At 43.3% G+C, this 24,176-nt stretch overlaps 1 protein-coding gene across 1 annotated transcript in view; it reads right to left on the reverse strand.

Annotated features, from left to right (window-relative positions):
• SMYD2 (SET and MYND domain containing 2) overlaps positions 1 to 17,834 on the reverse strand; it is a 45,753-nt gene extending 27,919 nt beyond the window's left edge. Inside the window, exon 1 of the mRNA XM_069459430.1 lies at positions 17,446 to 17,834. Coding sequence (XP_069315531.1) covers positions 17,446 to 17,618 — 173 coding nt within the window. The 5' untranslated portion in view covers positions 17,619 to 17,834. The remainder of the gene's footprint in view (positions 1 to 17,445) is intronic.
• Positions 17,835 to 24,176: the final 6,342 nt, after the last annotated feature.

Raw genomic sequence — 24,176 nt, forward strand, 5'->3', positions numbered from 1 at the left:
GTGGAGAATAGATTCTTGAACACAATACCACTGGATCTGATTGGTATACACACCTGTTTGGTCAGTGTACTATTTAGTGATTCTTCTGCCTCTTCATAATGAGGTCAATTCCACTTGTTCATTGTTCTATTATTTTCCTGCTTCCCATAAAGGACGAGGAAATTGTTGCTTCCCAGCTGTTAGGTGCCGGGATATGCATTGTGTGAGACGAGCCAAAGCTCTTTCAAAAGCTATAAAGCCACTGGATTAGGCCACATACTACAAAACTCTTAACTTTTTTTGAAGTGAGGAACAACTGCATTGTTTGAGTCAGAGCACGATCTGTAGACCTGGGCATCTAATTCTCACCCACCACGCGGAAGCCAGCAGCCTGACCTGCGTGACTCGTGGAGGTGCTGACACCCTGAGGGGGTGTCCTTTGCACTGCTGCAGAGCCACCTGGTGCCATCTCATCTCACCTCCCCTGCAGCCCAGCAGAGCTGACACCGAAAGAGCGGTGCAGGCGGCGGGGCTGACAGCTTAGGCGATACATATTGTCACGCCGCAGAATCCTCCGCTGCTTCTTGTCAGCAAGTGGTAGTCACCACACTCCTCCCACGGAATCGAGAAAGTCTTCCAAAAATGCTACTGTTGGAACTAAACAGACTGCCTTGCAGCTTTCATGACAGCGCTTGGATTCCAAAAAGCAGACTGAAGAATGTGTGGGAGAAAAACACATCTTGGGGTTGAGGCATAAATAAACACTCCAAGTTTGCATATTTCAATAGTTCAAGAAGGAACCCACTAATTTAGCGGAGTGTAGTCGTGGGCCTGAAATACCCACCACCCTCTGAAGGGATCCAGCTCCAACTTTGCATTTTGCAATATGAAAGAAACGGGAGGCACAGTTCCCCCTCTCTCAGGAGGTGCACTCAGAAACAACAGTGAAGCACCTGCCAGCACAGAGGGACGTGGACTGTGAGGAAATGCCCTGGGGCATAACCAAGGATGAGCAGAGCCAGGGAGGGAGCTTCCAAATTTCTTTCCAAAATGAGGTGCACCAGAAAAGGGGCAATGCATGGGGAGATGCCACCCCATAAGAATGTCAATCTGAAAACTGATTTTTAAACATTTGTTTTTGCAGGGGAGCAGGTCACAGACCTCTTTGAGAACTTGATTGAAGCTATTAACTTTCCCCCACAAGCCACCTTCTCCCCCATCCCCAAAGAAATAACAGAAATGTTTGTTTGTAAAATTTCAAGGGCTCATGTGCCACCTAAAGCCCACACACGGACCACCGAAGAGCCTCTGCAATCAGTGTTAAAACCCCCTAACGTAAAAGATTAGGAAATCACCACATTTAAAAATATATTTGTTAGCTCCACAACATACAAAAAAGCAAGGATTATACAGGTCCCATACAGAAGCTGGCAGTCAAGTGAACCTGCAACCAAGGCTTGTTTGCAGCTTCCACTAACAGCCCAGGGACAGAAAAAACAACCGGGCTCTAGGGAACTAGGAAAGAACTCTAGTGGGATTTCGTCAAAATAATAAATCTCCCAAAGGCCAGCCTTCACTTGGACCAGCTAGTCTATAAGCCACAAACCATGAATAACAGGAAGACAAGACTAACTTCTCAGTGTTGGTGATATGTTATGTGATTTCTACTGTCTATCTCAGTGGTTCTCAAGTTGGGGTCTGCAGACTGCTGGGGTCCTGGAGACCCTTTCAGGGGAGTTGGGGAGGTCAAAACTATTTTCGAAATAATACTAAGACATTATTTCCTTTTCCCCCCCCATAGTCTTGACATCTGCACTGCAGAAGGTGTAAGGGGTAAAGGTGCCTGAGCACGAATCAAAGCAGTGGCACCAAACTGACTGAGGAGTCACTGTAGTCTTCACCGCGACGTACTCACAATAACGTGGGCAGAAAGCCAGTTTCACGTAAGAATGTCCCTGATGAAGCAGTAATAAATATTAATTTTATTACATCTCAATTCTTAAGTACATATCTTTATGACATCGTATGGTGAAATGGGGAGAACGCAGAAAGTTATTTCTGCTTCATGTCGACGTACAATGGCTATCTCATGGAAAAGCACTGGTGTGATCGCTGGCGTTGCAAACAGAACTAGTCATTTTTTTTTTTTTTGAATACCATATTTTTACTTGAAAGAATAGATTTAAACAAACTATGGCTATTCAGACTTGAGCATTTGGCAGATATATTATTATCATTATTATTATTCTTTTAGAAATGAGGTCTTGCTCTGTCACCCAGGTTGGAGTGCAGTGGCCCAATCATAGCTCACTGTAGCCTTTAATTCCTGGGCTCAAGTGATCCTCCTGCCTCAGCCTCCCAAGTAGCTGGGACTATAGACATGTGCCACTGGGCCTGCTTCAGATATATTATTGAAATGAATTAAGTGAGCCTGTCGCTTTCAAGAAAACAGTTATTTGTTGCCACTGATAAAATTTGAGCTTTCAAGCAGAAATTTGAATTTTGGAAACCATGTATCTGGCATCCTTGAGCTTGACAGCTTCTCAATATGTGAGACCTTCGGGATGAACTGGTGGTGATATTAACAATTATGATTTTTTTGATATGGTTTGATGAAATGAGTCAACTTTTAGGAGATCTGTATAATCTAGTGATCTAATATTTTCCAAATGACCAATGTATGATGGGGTAAAAGTTATGCATAGCTAAAAGAGTCATTCAAAGTGCGAGATAATCCAATGGATTTTAATGTAACAGTATATAGAGTTCACTAACATGGCTTCAGATTGCACATTAAAGCTAACTTTAAAGATATTTGTCGAGGTTTAGTGTTGAATCAAATAAGAATATCCACATTTAACTGAAAAGACTATCAAAATATTCTTCCCTTTCCAATTCCATATCTGTGTGAAGCTTTATTTTTGCCATATACTACAACCAAAACAACATAACACCACAGACTGAATTCAGAAGCCTATCTGAAAATCCAGCTGTCTTCTATAAATCCAGACTTTAAAGAGACTTGCAAAAACATAAAACAATACCACTAGTCTCACTAATTCTTTTGTTTTGGAAAATATTTCTCATTAAAAAAATATTAACAGTAATGGTTGTTCTCATTTTAAAATGAATACTTTAAAATTTTCTCTGTTTTAATTTCAAATATGGTAAATATTGATAGCTATAACCCATATGAATCAAAGGTCTTTGGGGTTCTTCATAATTTTTAAGAGTAGAGAGGGACTCTGACAACAGAAAGTCTGAAAACTGTTCATCTATCTTAATAGTCCCATGGGTCGATGAACAAGTTATTATTATTCCTATTTTTCAAATGAAGATAATGACGATCCTAGAGGTGAAATAACTAATCCAATGTGGTCACTCAGGAAATAGGTGGCAGAATCTGAATTCACACATTTTGTCCTCATTATGCAAGGGCATCCTTCTCTGAGTACCACGACGATTGTCCAGGAGGACAGATTACACGCAGCAAAAATCATCTGTGTATCTGGATAAGCTCATAGAGGTAACAAAACCGAAGCAGAGGCATTCTTTACTCTGGTCTGCCTATGTCCCAGCTCCAGTGGGGACCCACCAATGTCACTTAGCCTCAAAAGATGCCATGAGGAGGGGATCCAGGGCCATTTTTCAAAATGGGATTTGGGGAAGCAGCGTTCCCACAGAGGGGTCTCAACCAACCGTGACATGGGAATCCATTTCACTTGAAATAGATTGGAAAGAAACAAAGACTGACGTTGTACTGATTCCATACAAAGAAGGTTCCTTCCTCCAATTCAGAATGGTGAACCTACAAGTTTCCCAGACAGACACCGGGAGAGTCCAAGTCGGATCATGTCCTCTAGAAACCTCTGGCTGCATTTTTCCCTAAAAACTGAAAAGCCTTGCCTGGCTGGAGGGCAGATTTTACTATATTCATGCTCATCGAATCAACTACCTTGTTAAATGTGAATTTTCTTAACACAGGTCCTCTTGAGCCCACCTGCCTTCAGAGCAGGGAAGGGAAAAAGCTAACAGTTTTTGATAGCTACTGATACTGATTGTAAATAACATAAGAATCTACTTTGATCTATTTTGGTAGAAGCAATTCTAGATGGCGTAGGGTAGGGGTGGGGAGGGAGCTCTGTTTAAATTATCCAGCCACATGCTTCCATTCGTTCCATAGCTAGGGAGAGATATAAACTCTGCATAAGTCTCACGGTTGAAACACAAACTAAAATTTGCTGAGCTGAGACCTGCAGACTGTGTGTGTGTGTGTGTGTGTGTGTGTGTGTGTGTTTGTGTGCTTGAGAGAGAGAGAGAGAGAGAGATCTCCTGTGACTGTCTGACTACTGCTGACTGAGGAGTTATAGCCAGAGAGAAACTTCATATGGGCTATCCATTTTCACTGTAGGAATATACAAGGCATTTGGAATAAACTCTGTTCCTACAAAAGGACACAGTCATAAATCTTTCATTTGCAATATAACCTGATCTGAATTGTCCAGGATTAAGATTTGGGTTAAGATTGCACAAAATAAAGAAAACAAAATTTCCCTCACAACAAGAACTGAAATAACCCAAAAGGAATTGGAACTAAAAGGGAAGTTAGAAGTGAATCACTAATAACCTCTCCCAGTGGTTCTCAACCTTGGCTGCCTGGGACAGAGGGCCCATCAATTCTCATTTGACTCGTATGTGTTGGGCCGGGCCACTGGGACGTTTAGAACTCCCCAGGAGATTCTCATGTGCTTCCAGAATGCAGAGCTGCAGGCTTACGGTAAGACATTCGGGCTGAGTGGCTTTGTTGGTGTAGAAATTGTTGTATAGTGCTGAAGCACTTGGCAAGGCAGATTGTTTAGATTGTTCTGAGATTCTTCACACACGGGATGTATTAGGTTGTTTGGCCACCTTGATGATGCATGCTTAAGAAAAAAGTGGTTGACATGAATTTTCTAAATATGCCAGAAAGTATTCCAGAAGCCAGGTGCAAGTTTTAAGCTTTCTTTCTGCTCCTTTCTGATTCCTGCTTCACAATTTAGGATGAATATGATGACTTACTCTTCCCACCTGCCCTATCTCAAATCCTTTTGTCGTTCTCTGTGTGCCACGTGATCTTGGGCAAGTTGTTAATCCTTTCTGAACCTCAGTTTCTTCCACTGTAAAATAAAGACTTTCTCCCTCATAGGTTTGCTAGGAAAGTTCAATGAGACTATACAAGCAAAGCATTTAATACACTACTTGGAACACTGTAAATATTGAATAAATGTTGGGTACCACCATTACACTTTTAATTAGTCTCTGTGCCTTTGTTATTTTTTAAGTGATGTCAACTATTGAAATACCTTCGGTACAGTCTCACTTGGACTCACAGCTAGAGGATTTATGTTTCTAAAGCTTTTGTTTTACAGGCAAATATCTACCCTGCTGTGAATAGAAGGGCTCTTTGAACTGAAGAAATGGTTCTAGCCACAAAGGGGGAAAAGAAATGTTACAGGAAAACGCAAGTTATTTGATTATTCGTGACTGGAACAGAACTTAGAAGACACGCTCCTGTCATTTCCTACTGGAGGAGACACACACAGTGATCATTTTCCTTGCTTTTAAGAATCGCAAGCCATGAAGATCAACAAGTTAGAAATGTAATTAACAACTCCTGCTAGTTAATGCATTGCCGCAGGTGCTGTTGGTCTAGATAAAAAGGATTGGATTCTGTAAGCTCCCTACTTTCTGCCGCTGCAATGAATGCTTAGTGGGTTTCACCATGAAAGAAAATGACACTGGCGTAGAGGGGGTTTGCAATAACAATTACTTTTAACTAACGGGGACAGAAGAAGTGACAAGGATGCTCTGTTGAACAGAGGCAGCCCCAGCCAAATGAAAAAGAGAAAGGAAAAAAAGCCCAGCAGCGCAATATAACTTCACCATAGGTTGAAACAAGACAACCAGAAACAAAGTTAGCCTCCCACCCAGCGAGGGTGGTTACACTAGCAAGGCCTCCAATCTTGTTTAAGAGAAATAAAAATTGGAGGAATTGTGGCAGAACCCTATTATTACCCTGGTCAGGGGACAAGGATAATACTCAGGCTACAGGTTTTTGTGTAACAGTGAAAGATGCTCCATGTATCATCACTTTAATCCACAATGTCACAGTGAAACAGGACCCACATGTAGCCGGGGGCTTCTTCCCAGAGCTGTGTTGAACCTTCGCCTTAGCACCAGGCTTTGTTCTGAGGCTTGTTAAAAGTTTGAGCCCACGTCCTCTAGGGCAGGCAGGAAATATTTAGGGCAGTAAGGTAGCAACTAATAGGTTTTTCCCAACTATTGGAATTGGAGCTGTGATTTGCAAAGAGGAAGCTGGTCTTGGTGGTCAGGCTAATAATGGCTGACCTTGTAATAAAATGATGACATGGATTTGTTTTCATGCAACCTATAGCCGAGACGAAATTTGCCTTTGCCTTAGAAGGAAAAAAAAAATCACTTAGCCTATGAATATAGGAGTGAGATATTTCGTCTGCAGAACAGTAACATTAAATTACTCTTTTCAGGCACTGAATGACACCTATATCCAAACCTCATCTTGTAGGCCCTGTACCATCTCCAACAGCTAAAGCTCTCTCAAGGAATGAAGGTATGCACTTTTAAAATTTCACATTTTCTCCTGAAAATAGTGTCTTGACTTTTGTGCAAGATCAGAATGATACTTCCTTGTTGCTTTTATCTTGACTTCTCTAATGCCTTCTGATTGAGAAGTCAAAGGAAAGAAACAACTAACTAATGCCTTTCTTTTTACTCAGTTCTCTTGTAAGGGAACTGACAATAAATAATATCCATCACTTCTTCCAATCGTACATAAATGATAGATGTTACCATTAGTACTTTGTAAGGAATACTGATATATTAGACTCCCCTATGACTGCTGTTGTACAACAAACATGATTAAATATCAAGGAAAATGACAAAACCAAAGTAATATAAACTAAACTATTTTAAAATTTAAAATACTCCTAACGATATTCCTCCCTTCAACGTTCTGTCCACAAAGTAGACATAAACCATGGTAAAAATCCCTTTATAACCTAATGCTAAATGTAAGTTCCCAAAAGATGGTCAGGTCCTCTGTAGCCAAATTGACATTAACTCCCTGGCCAGAGTGACTGCTCTGAATCTCACGTACAGGAAAATGCACCTTTTAAATGCTTACAGAAGAATTTTAAAGAGTTTACACTCTTTCAGTCCCTTAGTTTATTTTCCTGTAGACAAACAATAAAAAATTGAATTACCTATTTGTTTAGGTGAATCACTGCAATTGTGGACTTTACCCTGAGAATTTGAACTTAACAGATATTGTTTGAACAGACTGAATAGACATTTTTCTTTCAGTCCTTATGGGTTCCTTTGTATTTCTGAATGAAGAACATTTTTTATACTATAAAACCTTGCACATGAAGCAGTAAGAAGATACATTAATCTACCATAGCCAAGTAATTGCTATTAAAAAAAAAAAAAGTACTATTTTCCATGCACAAAGTACTGTGCTAGGCTCTGGGATATGGTATTTTTGTAAAAAAACGAGCTATTTGGGGAAATAAGCCCTGCCTACGTGAAAGCGGCAAATATAAATATCAGGCAAAATGATTCAGCATCCAAATGGCCCAGATGACACTGAATTGAGAACAGGAAGCTATGCCTAGGACAGAGCTCTTTGAAGACACCCGAAGTTAGGACGACAGCACTTCCTGAGGATTTTGTCTTATGCGTCTTTGAAACCTCATGGTTGGAGCACAATGCCTGGAATAGTAGGATGTTCAATAAATGTAAATAGTGAACTATCGTAAAATAAATATAAAGTAGCAAATAAATGAAGAGATTTGTGGACTGAAGGAGTTAAGAAGAAGCTTCACTAGAGAGGTGCAATTTGAGCTGGATCTTTCTTGAGTAGGAACAGAGTAAGGCCTTAGCTGGGAGGAAGGCTGAGGATAAGGAAGGAAATATTGCAGAGAAAAGCATTCTAGGTGACGAATGAACAAGAGAAGGGGCTTGTAGGTGTGTGCATGCATGTGTGCATCACTACCAGCAATTTAGGATGGCGAGAAACTAACCTGGCAGAAAAGCTGGACTCAGACAGGGCTGCTGAGGCTTAGCCTGAGGGGACCCCGTCAGGAAGCCCCGACTCTACAATGGAATTGATCAGGGCCATTCTCAGATTCAAGGACAGAGAAGGAGAAGGTGGGCTTCCTTCCCCCTCTCTGCACCTACAAAATACTTCGTAGCTGGGTGTCTCAGAAAATTGGAACATGTGCAGAAATCAATTAAATATTGGACAAAAAAGTAGATCGTTTTTAAATCCCTACTTTTTTGTTAACCTGAATGTTTTTAAGTTGAAAATAGCCCTACAGGGTTTTCATAGAGTGATATTTAGAGGTATTTACTCACGTGTATGGGTAGGCTACATCTCATTAACTTCCAAAAGATGTCTACCCAGAACTGCTGCTATTTCACACAGTGTAGGAATGTTGCCATTTCATCAGCCCTAAGTATGACCTGGCTACAGCTCTCTCTTAGTTTGTGTAAGTCATGAGACAGGGTGTTGGGGTTGTAGGGGTGGAAAGGTGTGATCTCTTTCCTCAGCCATCATAAGGGTCACAGCTGACACTTGTATAACAAAAGATAGTTTAACAAGAGAAAAGTGTAACAAATTTATTCAAAGTTTTACTTGGCAAGGGAGTCTTCAGACTGAAGGCCCAAAGACTCAGGGAAAGCTGTCTATTTTTATGCTTAGGATGGATGAAGAATGGACAAAAAGATACGAGGTAATGATACTAGATTTGGGGAGGGAGGACCCAGCAAGGCCTGTCTGTTCAGATTCTTCTTGATCTTACTGTGTGGCATTCTTTCCTCCTGGGCACAGAGCAGAACCCCTTCTAGAATGGGGGTCTTATGATCTACTGTCAGACAAAGGAGGCCAGAGAATTCATGGCCAGCTCCTACACAGAAAGGCGGAGGAAGCTTAGGGTACTATGTGTAGTTTCTACGACCCACCTTGAGCGAACAAAGGGAGTAGAAGAGAGGAGGGCAGGAGAACGTCAGGTCAGGGACACTTTGCTTCTGAGCCCTTCCAAAGCCCCTCAGTTCAAAGTGTCAGTATTGCCAAGGCCCCAGACCCTGGGGTGTCATTTTCTGAGTCCCAGCATGGTTAAACATTCTGGTTAACAGAATGTTCTTCATAGCATCCATGGATTACCAGTTTTCTACCGCATAAAAGAAAGAAAAAGAAAAGAATCCCCAAACCTTACTGCCTTCTACACAACATCTGGTGAAGCCTTACAAAGTTCAAGGCACTGAGGGTAAAATAAAGATGAATAAAATCTACTGGAAAATAAGCTCCATGGTGGTAGGCATGTTTGTTCCTTTTCTTCACAGTTGTTTCCCAGAAATATAAAGCTGAATAAGTGCACCATAAATATAAATATTTTCTGAATAAGTTAAAAGCTAGAATTCCTACCCTTAAGAAGTTTACTATCCACTCATAATTAAATGTCTCTTATTGCTGAGATTTTAAGCACATGCAGGGTTGTTACCGTGAACAGCAATTGTCACCGCACTATACTGATTGGCAGAATTGACAGGTAAGAGAGTTTTCAGATGGCACACGGGCAGGTGTTTCTTACACAAACTAGTGTTTCGTCACCAGAGTGAGAAAAATCACCAAAATATGAGCCAGTACCCACATCCCTGAAGAGTCTGTCTGGGTACTCATAGATTGAAGAGAACACAGATTTCAACGTAATCCCTTTCAAGTGCCAAGATATAAAATCCTTGAGGTTTTCATTTGGCTTGGATGAAAAACTGCATCTCTTGGGCAGCCAGAGTTTCTTTCCCAGTCCCTCCCCCAGGATGTGCCCATGTCTTCAAGCCCTGGCAGTGAGCCCTCCAGTGAGTTGTCTTTGTTTGTCCTCTGCTCCATGGCGACTCTGTATCCCCGGGGAACCGACACACCTTGAGTATCCTAGTGCAATAGCTGATACACAACAGTGTCTTAGTTACTATAGAAAGTATTCATTTTGGTCTCTAGGGACTACGCACTTGCCAAAGATCAGCACTTACCAATTCTCAGATCTGCTCTTTCCTATAAAAGCTAACTCCATCCATTTTAATAATATCCATGCAATATTTCTACTTAGTCATCTGAAACCTTCCCCTTCACGAACAAGTCACCAAATTATATGTTAACAAATTAGCACAAGAAGTGCCACACTATTTTTAAATTTTTGATAGAAGAAGAATCTGAGAGACACAGCTGGATTCTGGGCGAAGGCATGGGCGAGAAAGATAAGTTGTTTCCTGAACCTTCAAGACTTTTTTTGTATTATTTTCCTGCTAAATTGCATATTTCTGTCCTTCAGAGAAGTCTTGAAGCGATCTGATTTCCTTCTGTTCTATTGTGTAGGTGTGAACGCCTTTGCAATTGAAAAGGGAGCCGTGGAGGGTGGCAGGACCGAGTCAGCAGAAGTTACACAAAGTGAGGTGTGCGCTTTGTGACTGGTTAGAGCTCTAATGAGGCCAAGGTCGCGGGTTCAACCCTGAAAAGGCAGATACTTCAGTCAATTCCCTGCCAGAGGACTGCACCCCTAAACTACTGCAGATTTGCTGGAAAGCCAAAGATGTGAGGGTCGGGGATGTGGGTGGGCTGACAATGCAAGTCCCTGAGAGGGAAAGGAGACCTCAACAGTGCCCTGCCTCCCTCTAGTCCCAGAATAGGCTGGTTGCCAGGGGGAAAGGGCTGGAGTGGAGAACCCCCACCTCGGATAGAGCTACAGAAATCTGCTCAAGTTCAGAATCCACCAAGTGCAATCAGGGTGCCCTGGTTCTAGGTCTGTCTAGTTCCCTGGTGATCTTCTGGGTACATATGAATACATGTATACATATTCATATAAATGAATACACACACACACACACATATATCTATATATGTATTCAAACACATGTAGCCAAATCCTTAGAGGGACTATCTGTGACAAGAACAGGAAATGAGAAGCAACATTTTAAAAAATCCAATGGCCTTGCACATGCAAGATAAAAGCATGTCTTTCAACTCAGAAGTATGATTACCTCAACTGTACACCTGAGGTCCAAAAAAAAAGGTGTGTGTGGTGGCGGGAGTGAATTTAGTCATTCATGATTATAAAGGATACTTATAAAGATTGATTACCTCCTTGGAAGGCAAAAATAAAGTGCATAAAATTATTATTGCAGTTTTTATATTGACAGGGAAAAAAAGGGGGTATTAACTTAAGTCCAAAGAGGTAAGCCTAAAACATCCAAATGAAGTAGAAATGTCCTTTGCAATTGTCTCACCATATCAAATTATCAAACGGACAACTTTGCTGTCCTGAGTTCTCACCAATTCTGAGTTTTCCTGAAAACCAGGATCCTGCAAAACTGTAGCACTGAACCCTGGATCTTTCCAAAGAAATGTAAGACATTTTTAAAAGAACCTTCTGACAGGTAGTATGTCACCTGCTTGTCCTACAGGAATACCTGCAGGGGCCTCCTAGGACAGCTGCACCATGAATTACATTTCCAAACCTCACCAATTTAACTTTTGGAGAGAGAGATTCTGAAGAATGGATTTGTTTAAGAAAAAGAACAGGGGTTATAGGCTATCAGACAGGATAGAAACAAACTCTTTATATATGGGTATAAAGACTGAGAGGGCAAACTCTGGTTTAGTTCCAGCAAAATATTAAAAATATTCCAAACCCACAAAAGGACCAAGCCTTATTTCTTTTTATGCTTTATTATGTAATAATTGGTACATATAGAGGAATATATGTAGCTCTTACACAAATTGCAAAGCATTATAATAAAACCAATATGTCTGAGTCCATAGTACATAAGATACAGGTTGAAGCCAGCAGGATCAATTATTTTTTAAACTTTTAGAAACAACATGTTAGTTTGTTGAATTATCTGTTTGGGAATGGACAGAAAAGAGGTGATTATAAATTATATTCACTCTAGGAGATATCTTAGAGGGATTAAGTCCCCAGAGAACCACACTACTAATGTAAGTAGGATTAAATGCCTGGGTAAACCACAAGGTAGGTCGAAGTCAGAAGGGGTTCAGGAAGGAAGGTCACAGGAATAGGAAGATTTAGCTCCAACCCTGAGGTCACAGAGGCTGGCCCTTAGGAGGCACTTAATAAATATTTGACCCCCCCCCAAAAAAAAAGGTATGAAATTCAAGAAACCTGCTTAACTTCTCCAATACTCAGTTTCTTTCTAGGCAAAATGGAATAAGGCCCTGTGTATACCAGCCATCCTTAGAAGGATCAAAATAAGAATGTATCTGGAAATACTTTATAAGCTGCAAAAAGCCATATGATTTAAAGAAATGTCATTTTATATGGGATCTTCAGATTTTTTTGAGTGAGAGGATTCTGTGCAATTGCTTTTGGGAGGGAAAGGTGTTAGATGGTGGTTTTAACTCACCAGGGTTTGAATTTCACTTCAGGATATCCTGCTGCTATTCTGTCTCTTTCATCTGAAATCGTTTCCAAACGTGCAGGTTGGTCACTGAGCCCCTATAAGCTGGAACAGAAATTATGTTCTCCGCATATGAAAAATATGCGTGTTACAGCACCCGGCGCATTTGAAGTCTTAAAGGACAGCTCCTTGCTGCAGCTGAAACAATCGTGTTGAAGGTAAAAAGCAGAGGGGAGCCGTGAATCCTAGCACTGTGAAAATTTCTGTTTTCTTACATTTCTCTCTACAAATACTTGTTTAATCTCGTTAAAAGAATATTAAAGTATCTAAGCACTTTGGAGTTGGAAAAGGTTCTTTTTCAAAGAAGCTTTACCTACGTAGTTGGGTTATATCATTTCCATTAGGTTTTGAAAAATACTGAAAACTGATCCCAGACAGTCATTACTACTTTGGGGGACCCAAGGTTGAGAACTGCTGGTTTTAGCTATTGGTCAACGTCCCATCTTAATGGTGACGTCCCTGGCTAACGATGTCCAGTATTTCCTTCCCGGTATTCCTTACCCCAACCCCACCTCCATAAAAATGTCCCTGAAATTACAATATTCCATCCCACAATTTAATCAAGTCAGAAACATTTATCCAGCAGAGTTCATCAAACAAGTACAAGTCAGAGACCAGGTTGATGTTGACAGCTTACTATGGGCTAGAGTCATGCTGAGTGCTTGACTTCCACTCTCTAATTCTCAGGCCTCACTTGGTAGGGTGGGTATTAGTATGCACATTTTACAGATAACAGAACCTGGGAGTTCAGAGAATTTAAGTAATAATTGGCCTAAAGACAAGTCATCAGGAGGGGATAAAGCCATCATTCAAACCCAGTCAATCTGGGAGAGTCTCTGCTTTGCTGTTTCTATCTGAATACAGTCATGCGCTACATAGCGATGTTTCAGTCAATCACAGCATATAGGAAGGTAGTCCCATAAGATTATAATAGCATATTTTTACCTTTTCTATGTTTAGATACACAAATACTTACCATTATGTTACAATTAATTGCCTACAGTATTCAGTACAGTAACATGCTGTACAGGTTTGTAGCCTAGGAGCGATAGGCTACACCATGGAGCCCAAGTGTGTGGGAGGCTACACCATCTAGGTTTGTGTAAGTACATTCCATGATGTTTGCACAGGGATGAAACTGCTTAACGATGCATTTCTCCGAACATATCTTCGTCATTAAGCGATGCATGACTGTACGTGAAAAACTTAAAATTCTGAAATGTTCAAAGGGACAACACAGTATCTCCTTACCGGATACACAGAAAGCTGAATTTTGTATTCTTTACTGTAACTTTTTAGAAGAAATCTGTTGTCTATGTATTTTTATCTTACTACCCATTTTATAAAAATGCATCCAAAAAGAAGGGGGGAACCCCTTACTACAGCATGTGTCCAATTTTTTATTCAGAAAACATGACAATTTAAGAACATTTGAAGCCATTTTTCCCCCTAGACAATACACAGAGAACATTCTCAGAATAACCAGAGTCATAGCAGCCCTGGCGACAATGTCCCCTTCTAATGTACTTCAGGCAGCCAGGACCGGGGTTAATTCAGAGAACTTTTGCAAAACGCCATCAAGATCTCATGGTCCTTGATACTGACTAAGATCAATTAAAGATTATTTTGCGAGGAAAGACAAGATGAATACTGCTAAATAATAAATCTAGGGGACATTAGGAAAAAAGTCTTCATGTCTAAAATAGGACATCTTAATCACAGTGTTTGGCTCATGCAAAGATTTAAATTTTTAAAACAACCATGTTGCGTGAACCTGGCATGATTCAAATTCCCTGAAACTGGGTTCTAACAGCTCTGTTCCAAAGAGGCTACATGGGCCTTCCTACTTTTCCCCCCTATTCAGAACAAAGAAAAGATAATGTCCTCACTCTTAAATGACCCATGAGCAAAGAGAATAAAAGATCAAAAGGGAGACATCCGCCCACCTGAGGAACCGCACACAGAATGAATATTCAGATGGAACACCCGGGTTACAGCAGATTTCTCCCTTTCCCAGGCAAATAATACCAACCGTTAAAATATGTTCAATAAATCAGTTTGAAATGTACCCACATATCTTAAAAAATACCCTGCCACAATAGTTGATAAATGGCCAAAAAGTGTGTGTGTGTGTGTGTGTGTGTATGTAAACTGTATCTAAGAGGTCTAATAGGGGCAGCTCCCTACTGGAAGACATTTATATTTTTAGGAGCTGCCTTCTAGCAGCTAAGGCAAGGTACACATCTTCCCAAGTGTCACCCACCACGCTGAGAAATGTGACATAAATTTAAAACTTCCAGAAATAAACCTTTGTCTGAATTGCCCTAACAATAAGAATCCCATTCTATTGCAACTTAAGAAATGTCCCATTCTTTGTCAACTTATAGAATATACTTCTTCCTGAAGAAATCAGTTTTTTTCCTCCAAAATAAGTGAAATCCTGATACAATTAATAGAAAAATCTCCGGTTGCTTATTTATCTTAATATTGTTTACAGTAAACTTCTGGCAAAAGAAAAGATAAAGGGCTGGCTTTCTTTCGGGTGTGTGAGGCAGGAGGAGGCAGATTTTGACCTGTACGCATCAACATTTGCAGAATTGTACTCCTACTGCTTTGATGCCCCATGGAGACATACGCAAGCACACATACGTCCCCTGGCACAGCTGGACAGGCTGATTTGTCCTAGGTCATATGCAAATAATTGACAGAGGACACTGGTGCTGAATCTATCAGAATGATGACCTAAGCACTAATTTTAAATTAACCAGATTGAACAGAAATCATACAGTGGAATACAAAGATATTTCTAATTAATTGCATGGGTATCATGAGTATTATTTCTTGAGTATTGTTTTAGTTGATTTCAAATGACTCTTTGCAGAGAGAACCGAAATGAACTATGAGTGCTGAAAGAAGGTCACCTAAGCCAAACAGAGAAGGGGTGTGTGTGCACAGTACCACCACCCCATTGCAGGGGGCAGGCCTGGTGAGGGGCCTAAGGCAACGGCTGGTGACATTAACGAATGTCAATAAGAAAAATACCAAAAAAAAAAGGGGGGGGGAGGGCAGCAAATTTTGTCACATATGGCAGAAGAACTGAAGCTGAATGATTTGTGAAGTTGCATGTGACCATCCGTTAACGCTCTCAGGTTGGGGCGCACACAGTAGAAACAATTAAGAGATTCACAGCTAAAGAGAAGCATCTCTCAGTTCCTCTTCTCCCTTCTAAACCCAGAGGGATTTGATCTTTAATTCACTGGAGACGAGCGAGAGGACTAGCAACTACCATCTGAGTACCTACTATGCGCCTGGCTTCCCCGATCTCATCTCACACTATGGCTTCCAGGAATCACCAGGATCCCCGACAGAGGCTCCTTCTGTGCTGCGTGACCTGCTTTGCTCCTGCCACTGCAGACACCCACGCTGCTGCAGACTCCGAGCCACAGCGAGGCTCAGAAGATCAAGGGACCAGTCACAGCAGCCTTTTTAACTTTGGGAAAACCCAATGCTCACTTCACTCAAACGTTGCAAAGTGGTGCCATGACCCTTTAGCTCTTGGCTCGCCAATTCAAAGAGCCACATCACATACAGCCCTTAAGCTGCCCACGGCATGATTCCGTGTCTAGTTCCTTTCCAGGTCCCCCTAAGCGGAAGACAGTTCTGGCAGGGAGTCTGGGCAAGATTACTATAATATTTAGCCTTTGTCCCTTCTTTTGCTATGTCTTATTGTAGAATGAGGCACGCAGGTCTCGGAGATTAAGTATGCTGGATTTGAGACCTGTACTCAGAAGGTACCTGCAGGACCTCAAATAGGCTTAATCCAGTCCAGGAATCTCCATTTCAAAGATGAAGAAACTGAGGTTCAAAGAAAGCAGAAACCAGTCCCTTCCTCAGTGAGTAGGGGAAGGCCTGGTATAAACGTAACGCCAATGTCATACCTCCTGCCTTAGTAAATTTACTGAGCACCTGACCAGGTGGGAAATGGGCAGAACTGAATGAGGCCAGGCTCCCCTCCCTCCTTATTGGTGTGAATGGATGGATATACACAACCACACTTCCTCTCTGGGCTTTAGTTTTCTGATCCACAAAGTGAAAGAAGATAGGATTGGATTGGTGATTTCCAATGTGCCTTTCTGCTCTGAAACTGTCGCAAGGCTTGAGGATACAATTATGTTTGGGTGCGTGTGAGTACATATTATATATCATATTTATGAATATAGACATATACACATATGACATGTTACAATTAAATGCTGTTTCCAGCCATACATTCGCCTGATCTCCCCAGCGACCATTTTTCCTAATCCCAAACCAGGGCTACACTCGGCTCACCACTGCAGCGCCTCTAGAACCCCAGGTGTGTGGTCTGTGCCCCACTGGCTCCTCTCCAAACGCCCACTGCAGAGTGAGAAGAGAGAGGGGCTCTAGTACTTTAACATGACATATTAAGTCATTAACTTCCTTGAAGGAAACGGCCAATCTGAGGCAGGGCTGGGCTGTGGGGGATAGAACACACCGCAGGAAGCACAAATTAAAGGTGACAGTCCGTGGCTGCCTAAATTTCGGGCCCTGCTGCCAATGCCCCCGAGTGGACAGCGCGTGCCCAGGTTTGGAACACGCCTGGCTCCGAGCCCATCTTTGAGGGCAGGAACCTGCACTCCTGGGTTTGCACATCCTGCGTAAGCAACTCTGAAATCGTGTCGTGCGGGGCGTGCGGCGGCAACTTGGCTCTTCTTTCCTAACGCACGTGGCCCGGCCCGGCGCGGGGCTGAAGCGCACAGGCGGGTCCCCTCCCCGCCCACCCCGCGGCCGCCGCCCGAGCCGCCGGCGCTAGGACCCCGCGCGCCGCGCGCACTTCCTGCCGCCGCGGTCGCAGCCGCAGCCGGCGGCGCCCCGGCTCCCGCGCCGCCCGCGCCCTACCTGCTGAAGCAGTACTCGCAGTGGTTGCCCCGCTCGTTCACCGTGAGCACGTAGGCGTAGGCCGGGCAGGAGAAGAGCAAGTCCCCCACCTGGAAGGGCTGCAGGGCCCGCAGCCCCCGGCCCTTGCCCGGGCTGCAGAAGCGCTCCAGGCCGCCGTGGCCCTCCGCCCTCATGGTGGCGGCGCGGCGGGCTGGCGCGCGCGGAGGGGCGCCCGGCGCCGGCTGTGCCCGGAGCTGCGGCTCCCGGCGAGCTGTTATTGGAGACGCGTCACCCCGAGCTGCGGGGGGCGGGGTGGGAAGCCGCCCGGCGGACGCGGCGGCGGCCACCCGCTCCCCGGAAGGGACGGCGCCCCGCCCGGGCCTCGCTCGGCCCCGGTGGACGGGGACAGACCCGGCGGCCCCGCCCGGCGCGCGCGGGACCCTCGGTGGCCGTCCCGCACGCGCTCGGGGCCGTTTCCGGTGTGGCCGCAACAAAGAGCTGCAGCCCTGGCGGCTCCTGCGAGGAGGGCGTGAGACGTCTGCGCCTCCGCGGCGTCTCCACGGAGTGAGCGGGACGCTCTGTCCTCTCCGGTGCGGGGGATGGTGTCGCCTAGGGGGCCAGGTATCCCAGGGCCTTCCCGGGCCGATCGGCCCGGCTCGAAGGGTGACCCACCCTTGGCAAATGGAAGGGGGCAAAGACGTCTTTCTACCCTATGTTCTTATGTCCTTGTCACAGATCCTGGAGGGAATGATCTGGGAACCGGAGAGAAACTGGCAGAGGGGGAACCAGGGTAGAAAAGTTTGGTGAGCTGAGGGTTAAAGTGTACTTTTCCAAGGTTAAAGATTTTTAAACCTTGTAAGGCTTTAACGTGAACGTAGTTTGTCCTTTGCTCCTGTAGTGGAAGTTAATTACATGGACGAAGAGGAAATGCAGTGCTCAGCGCAGCTCGCAGAGTCCGCATGCTGTGAAAGACAAGAGGAAGCCCGAGATAACCTTGCCTTCAAGGAACTTAGACTCTTACTGGCGGCTGGAATGATGCCGTGGCCAGAACACTGCGCTAGAATTTGCAATGATGTCAATAGGTTTGACCACCCACCAACTGTGATCTTAGAAAAATCATTTCAGTTGTGAGTCACGTACAGGATTTCAAACACTTGAAGCCGAAAACATAAGCCCTAGACACATGCGTGCTATTGCTTTTCATATGAGAAAGAATATGATCTGTGTTTCACACAGGATTATGTAAAGACTGAAATTGATGTACGTGAAGTAAAGACTCAGTGTGAAGTGATAATTTAGCAGAAAACACTACTTCAAGCTATGATCTCAAACTACTATGCTACCCCTATAAATTCAGGACTAGTTTAGCAAAGGGAAAGATAAAGATGCTTTGGAGTATGTCATTAGATCAATGTAACATTTGGCACTCCAATAAAATTTCTTTATTAGTGGCAAAATGAATAAGCCTCTGGCCCTTCTTCGAGGAAGATATGGATACTATTTCATTTTTGCATTGTAGGAAGCATTGACTGTGCCAGTCACTGGGATAGAAAGATGGATAAAATATATCCCCAGGTCCTTGCATTTGACACATTCAAGTCTGATAAGTTACCATTAGTTATTGAGTATTACAGACTAGGCATCCTGCTAAGTCATTAAACACATTATCTTGTTTAATTCTTGCAACAACCTAATGAGTTAGGCGTTGTGTCCCCCATCCCCAACATTAGGAAACTAAGATCAAAAAGAATGATTTCCAAGGTCATAAAATACGTTAAAGAATTTGATTTCAAAGTCAGTCTGATTTTGAGGCCCATGCTCCTAACCACAACGTTCTGCTCAAACAAGCACAGTTCATTGGAATAAGTGTAATTATACAAAATGTTCTGTGGCAATGCAGGCAGTAATTGACAAATTCAGCCTGGGGAACTGTCAAGGTAGGCGTCACATTCAAACAGCCTGAAGGATGGACAGAACTTTGCAAATGGAAGAGGAGAGAAGAGTTTTCTGGGCAGAGAGAACTACAAAGCATGTAGTTGGGGCCCCCTTAGCAGTTCTGAGTAGAGCGTGGGTTCTTGAGGAAGGACAGGAGGTCAGGCAGGAACTGTGGAAGGGCATCTTCTCCAGAAGTGACTTTTGTCCTAGAGGCCGTGGGGGAGCCACTGAAAGTGTTTAAGCAGTGGGGTACCATAATCAGTCCAGTGTTTTATACTGAGTAGTACTGGGAGCATTGCAGGTGGACTGGAACGGGGAGAGACAGAACCTGACCACCAGTGAAGGGAGCATTTGCAGTTTCTTGAAGAGGTGAAGAAAGCTGGAATCGAGGTAGTGATACCAGGGAAAGAGATCAATGTCAAGGGTAACTCCAATTTCTTGCCGAGGCATGTAGTTTCTCTACGTGGGAAGATGTAGGGCAGGCAGAGATAGCAGATAGTGTTGGTTTTCTAGCTTTAGCCTGATCAATCTTTTAGGTTCAAGTGCAGGAACCATAAATATCCTAGAAATTTTGGAAAGAAAGAGGCGTTTTCTTACTAATGAGGAAGGCAAGACTCCATGAAGTTAAATACCTTGCCTAACAATGCAAGGTTAGGTTAGGTTCTGTTCATCCTTTAGATTGTAGGTCAGGCATTCCTCTGCAAGGGCAGAACTAGCTCTAGATTCCATGATGTATTCATTCAACCTTTATTTATTACAAACTTACTGTGTTCGAGGAACAAGGATAAGAGCTGGTGATATAACGGTAACAAAAACTGCCTGGTCCCCTGCCCTCACAGAGCTTTGTAACAGTCTGGTGGAGGAGGCAGGCACTGATCAGATCTTCACACAAACAGATGCAAACTGTCAGTGGTCTCAAGTGCTAAGGCAGCGCTTAGGGGATTTGACCTAGTCTGGGAAAGCTTTTCTGAGAGAGGAATGCCTGACCTACAATCTATAGGATGAATAGAACCTAACCAAGAGAAGGGGAGGTAGGATAAGCATTCTAAGCACATGTGTAAAGTTCCATTGTTTGGAAGACATATGTATGAAAGACTAAAAGACCAGAATGACGGGGACAGAGCTGGAAGAAGAGTGTTGTTCAGGATGATGTTTGGAAATAATAGGTCCTCTTGGCCAGGCTACAGGCATTTACTTGAGCAACAGAAAGCCGCTGACAGGTTCCAGACTACTGTTAGATAAATTGACCCTGACAATTGTGTTTTATTACAGGGGGATAGTTACATGTAAAGGAAAGAATTTTCTCAAACCTTAGAAGTTTCTGAATACCTACCTACCTAGGCAAATCTTGGATACATTTTTGAACTCTAGTTTTTTTTTTAACATTCTGATTTCTGGGGCCTCTAACCAAGTACAAAGATGAAAAGACTGACATAGAAGTAAAGAAGCAATTATAATACAGTAGGCAGTTGTGTGAGTAATCTATTAATTTTTTTAATTACAAGTAATATTTGTTCTCTTTCACTGGGAAAGATTTCCACAGCTGAGAACAAAAAAAAAAAGAAATAGAACAATAGCACAGCTGCTAAGATGTCTTTCCAGATGAGTAGTGTCTGCAAGAGACTTTCTCTAGGGTAGAGGTGACTGATTTGAGAACACTGGAAAAGAAACAGCCTCATTTCAGAAAAATCCCTGTGCTGAATTTAAGTGACTCAAGATGGAGAAATGGTCAGTGAAGCAATAGCCGCGAATTTAGGAACTTAAATTACGAAGAAAACTGTGTTTAAAATAAGCAGCCAAGAAATGGCAACCAGCCAGCTGGGGCAGACCGATGACAGCGCTCTTCACGAAGCTCATACTTGTCACTCGGCCACTCTGCATTCTCACATTCCGAGTCTTCGAGCTGCCAGGGCCCATCAGCCTTTTCCACTCCCTCTGCCCCATAACTTGGAAGGAATAGAGTTTGAAAAGAGTGGTGTTTGGTTCCTTTGTCTCACTGAAACTCAGGAAAAGAAGTGTTAAAAGGACAAAGGCCCCCCCTTTGCTTAATTTCTCTAACCTAGAGGTTGATCTAATGCATGAGTAAAATATCCTTCCAACCACAGATTAGCACATGAAAGAAATAGCTCTGGCCCAGGGAAATAAAACCTTAGCAAAGAAGGAATACCAATGAACATGAACAAAGGACCTATACCCTATATTGCAATTCCTCCACATGTATTTTGTTTATTGAGTACATATTATGTGCTTCCATTGTGATAGACCGTAGTCATATGAAGGAGAAAAGGCCAACATCCATGTAAACAGTTATGAAGTGGCTGAATAATGGCACTCACAGATATATTAGGTCCTAATCCCTGAAACCTCTGTTACCTTCTATGTGTTAAATTAAGGCTCTTGTGACAGTGAGGGTGGCCTGGATTATCCAGCTGGGCCCTCAGGGCAGTCACAAGTGTTACGAGAGAGGCAGGAGGAGATCTGACACAGACAGAAGACCACTGAGGCAGAGATTGGAGTGATTTGGTGATAAACCAAGGAATGCCAGTGCCCACCAGTAGCTGGAAGAGACAAGGAACAGAGCTTCCTTTCCCCTGGAGGGATTGTGGCCCTGCTAACACCCTGATTTCAGCCCACTGCTTGCTGCTGATTTCAGACTTCTGGCCTCCAGAACGATGATAGAATAAATTTACATTGTTTCAAGCCACCCAGTCCATGGTAATTTGTCACAGCAGCCAACTGGAAACTAATACAAATTATGGTACAATAAAATTTGAATAGGAGGCTGAACGAAGTGCGGTAGAAAGGCTTCGCAGAGGACCTGACGTTTTAGCTCCTTCTAGAAGGAAGAGTAAAGATTGACCAAGGGAAAAGGACTCCCAAAATGGGTTTAAGACACTAAGGCACAAATTCACAGGGGTAGGAGAGAATTCGACAATTTAGGTAACTTTTTAAAGAAATGTTTACATAGCTGTCATTATATACCAGACACACCTTTAAAATCTATTCTCATTTAATCTTCCTAACGGCATTCTATAGATGAGGACACTGAATCACAGAAGTGAAATAACTTAAACCTGAGGGGACGGAGCAAGGTGGCCAAATAGAAACCTCCAGCAGTTGTCCCTCTGCACAAACACATAATTCAACAACTATCCACGCCAGCAAGCGCCTTGGGGAGAACAAAAATCAGGTGAGTGATTGTACTACCTGGTTTTGACATTGTATCAAGGAAAGAGGCACTAAAGAAGGCAGAAAACAGTCTTGCATTTCCTATGCTACCCTCCACCCGCCAAGTCCCCTGGCAGTACTTCGCCAGCACCCCAAGTGGAGAAAGAATCTGTGAGCCTGGCGGGGGAGAGTGAGGTGATTGTGGGGCTTTGCATGGAAACTCAGGGCCGCCCTGGCACAGGGGAACACAGCACAGGGCAGAATTCTGCTGGTGCCCATGCAGGGAGCATTTGGACCAGCCTGGCCAGAGGGACATCCTCTGCCCCGAAGCGCGAGTTCCAGCCAGCCCCACCGCTGGTTGACAAAAAGCAGCCTGGGCCATGGGCTAAATTCAAAGGCAGTCGGGCCACAAGGACTACAGTCCTTGGGCAATTTCTGTGGCTGTGCTGGCTCAGAGCCAGTGGACTTGGGGTGCACATTGACCCAGTGAGACACCAGCAGCTGTGGCCAGGCACTGGCGGGGTGATACTTTGAGATATTAGCCGAGAATCATGCATCCAGCTCTCCCTCTCCTTTCACCCCTTACCATTACCTCCCACTTAGTGGCATTGACTTGGAGAAGAAGGAGATTGCAGGATAGGAGTGAAAAGGCTCCTGGGCTTCACAAGCCTAGGGTTTTAGATTGCAAAAGCCTGAGGCCTCGGGGAACTCAGGGCTCCAATCTTAGCAAATTCATGATGATGGTGGAGCAAGGACTCCCTCTCCCCCAGAAAAGATTCTCCAGGGTTAGGGCAAGGGATGCTCTGTCGTCTCACCGGACTGCAACAGAAATAAACCTCTGCTTCCAGGCTGAAGTGCAGCAAGAGCAAAATTCCCTAATGCATAATTTACAGTCCTAACACCAGCATCTGAGCTGCACTGCAGCATTTTTACTAGAGGCACAGTTCTTCCAGAATAAGAAGCTATTTATATCAGTGCAAGAAGTAAGAAAGCCAAAGAAATCCTGAATAAATAACTCTTCGAGGGTCAGATTTGATCAATTCTTAAACTACCAACCATGTTCCCTTGTGTTTGAGGTTAAAAAAGAAAGAAAAAGAAAAAGCCTAAGCTGACTTTGTCCTTATGATTCAGGCAATGTAATAGTTCTGACCAGATACTAAAAATTGAATAAAGAGGCAACAAAGACCCAAGAAAAAGCCACAGCGCTGCTGTTTGGTCCTGAACTAGACATGTAAGCTTTTAAAATTTTATCTCTAGAAAGTCTCATTATATTTTTCCCCATTCAAAAATGAAAAAAAAGAATAGCAAATGGAACAAAGTTCAGAAGTCTTGGATATTTCCATCTTGTTGAGAACGGACAACTTTCTTATTTTGGGGGAGACAGTGGTGTCATCTAGTGGTGGAAGGAGGAGGGCTGGGTGCAGAATCTGACTTTGCTCCCAAAGGCTGGCGACCTTGAGCAACTGCCATCGAGCCAGATTCTCAGTGCTTTGTACCTCCTGTGAAATCCCCACTGATTTTATTCCAGGGCAGAGAAGTTCCACCAAAAAGAGGTGAGAAGTGATATTTGAAGCCTTAAAGCCTTATTCTATCTTTTTAAAAATAGGTTTAATCTTTACATAAAATTTGAATACATCAGTAAAGTTTAT

This window comes from Eulemur rufifrons, chromosome 27 (genome assembly GCF_041146395.1).
Source record: "Eulemur rufifrons isolate Redbay chromosome 27, OSU_ERuf_1, whole genome shotgun sequence".
Lineage (NCBI taxonomy): Eukaryota > Metazoa > Chordata > Mammalia > Primates > Lemuridae > Eulemur > Eulemur rufifrons.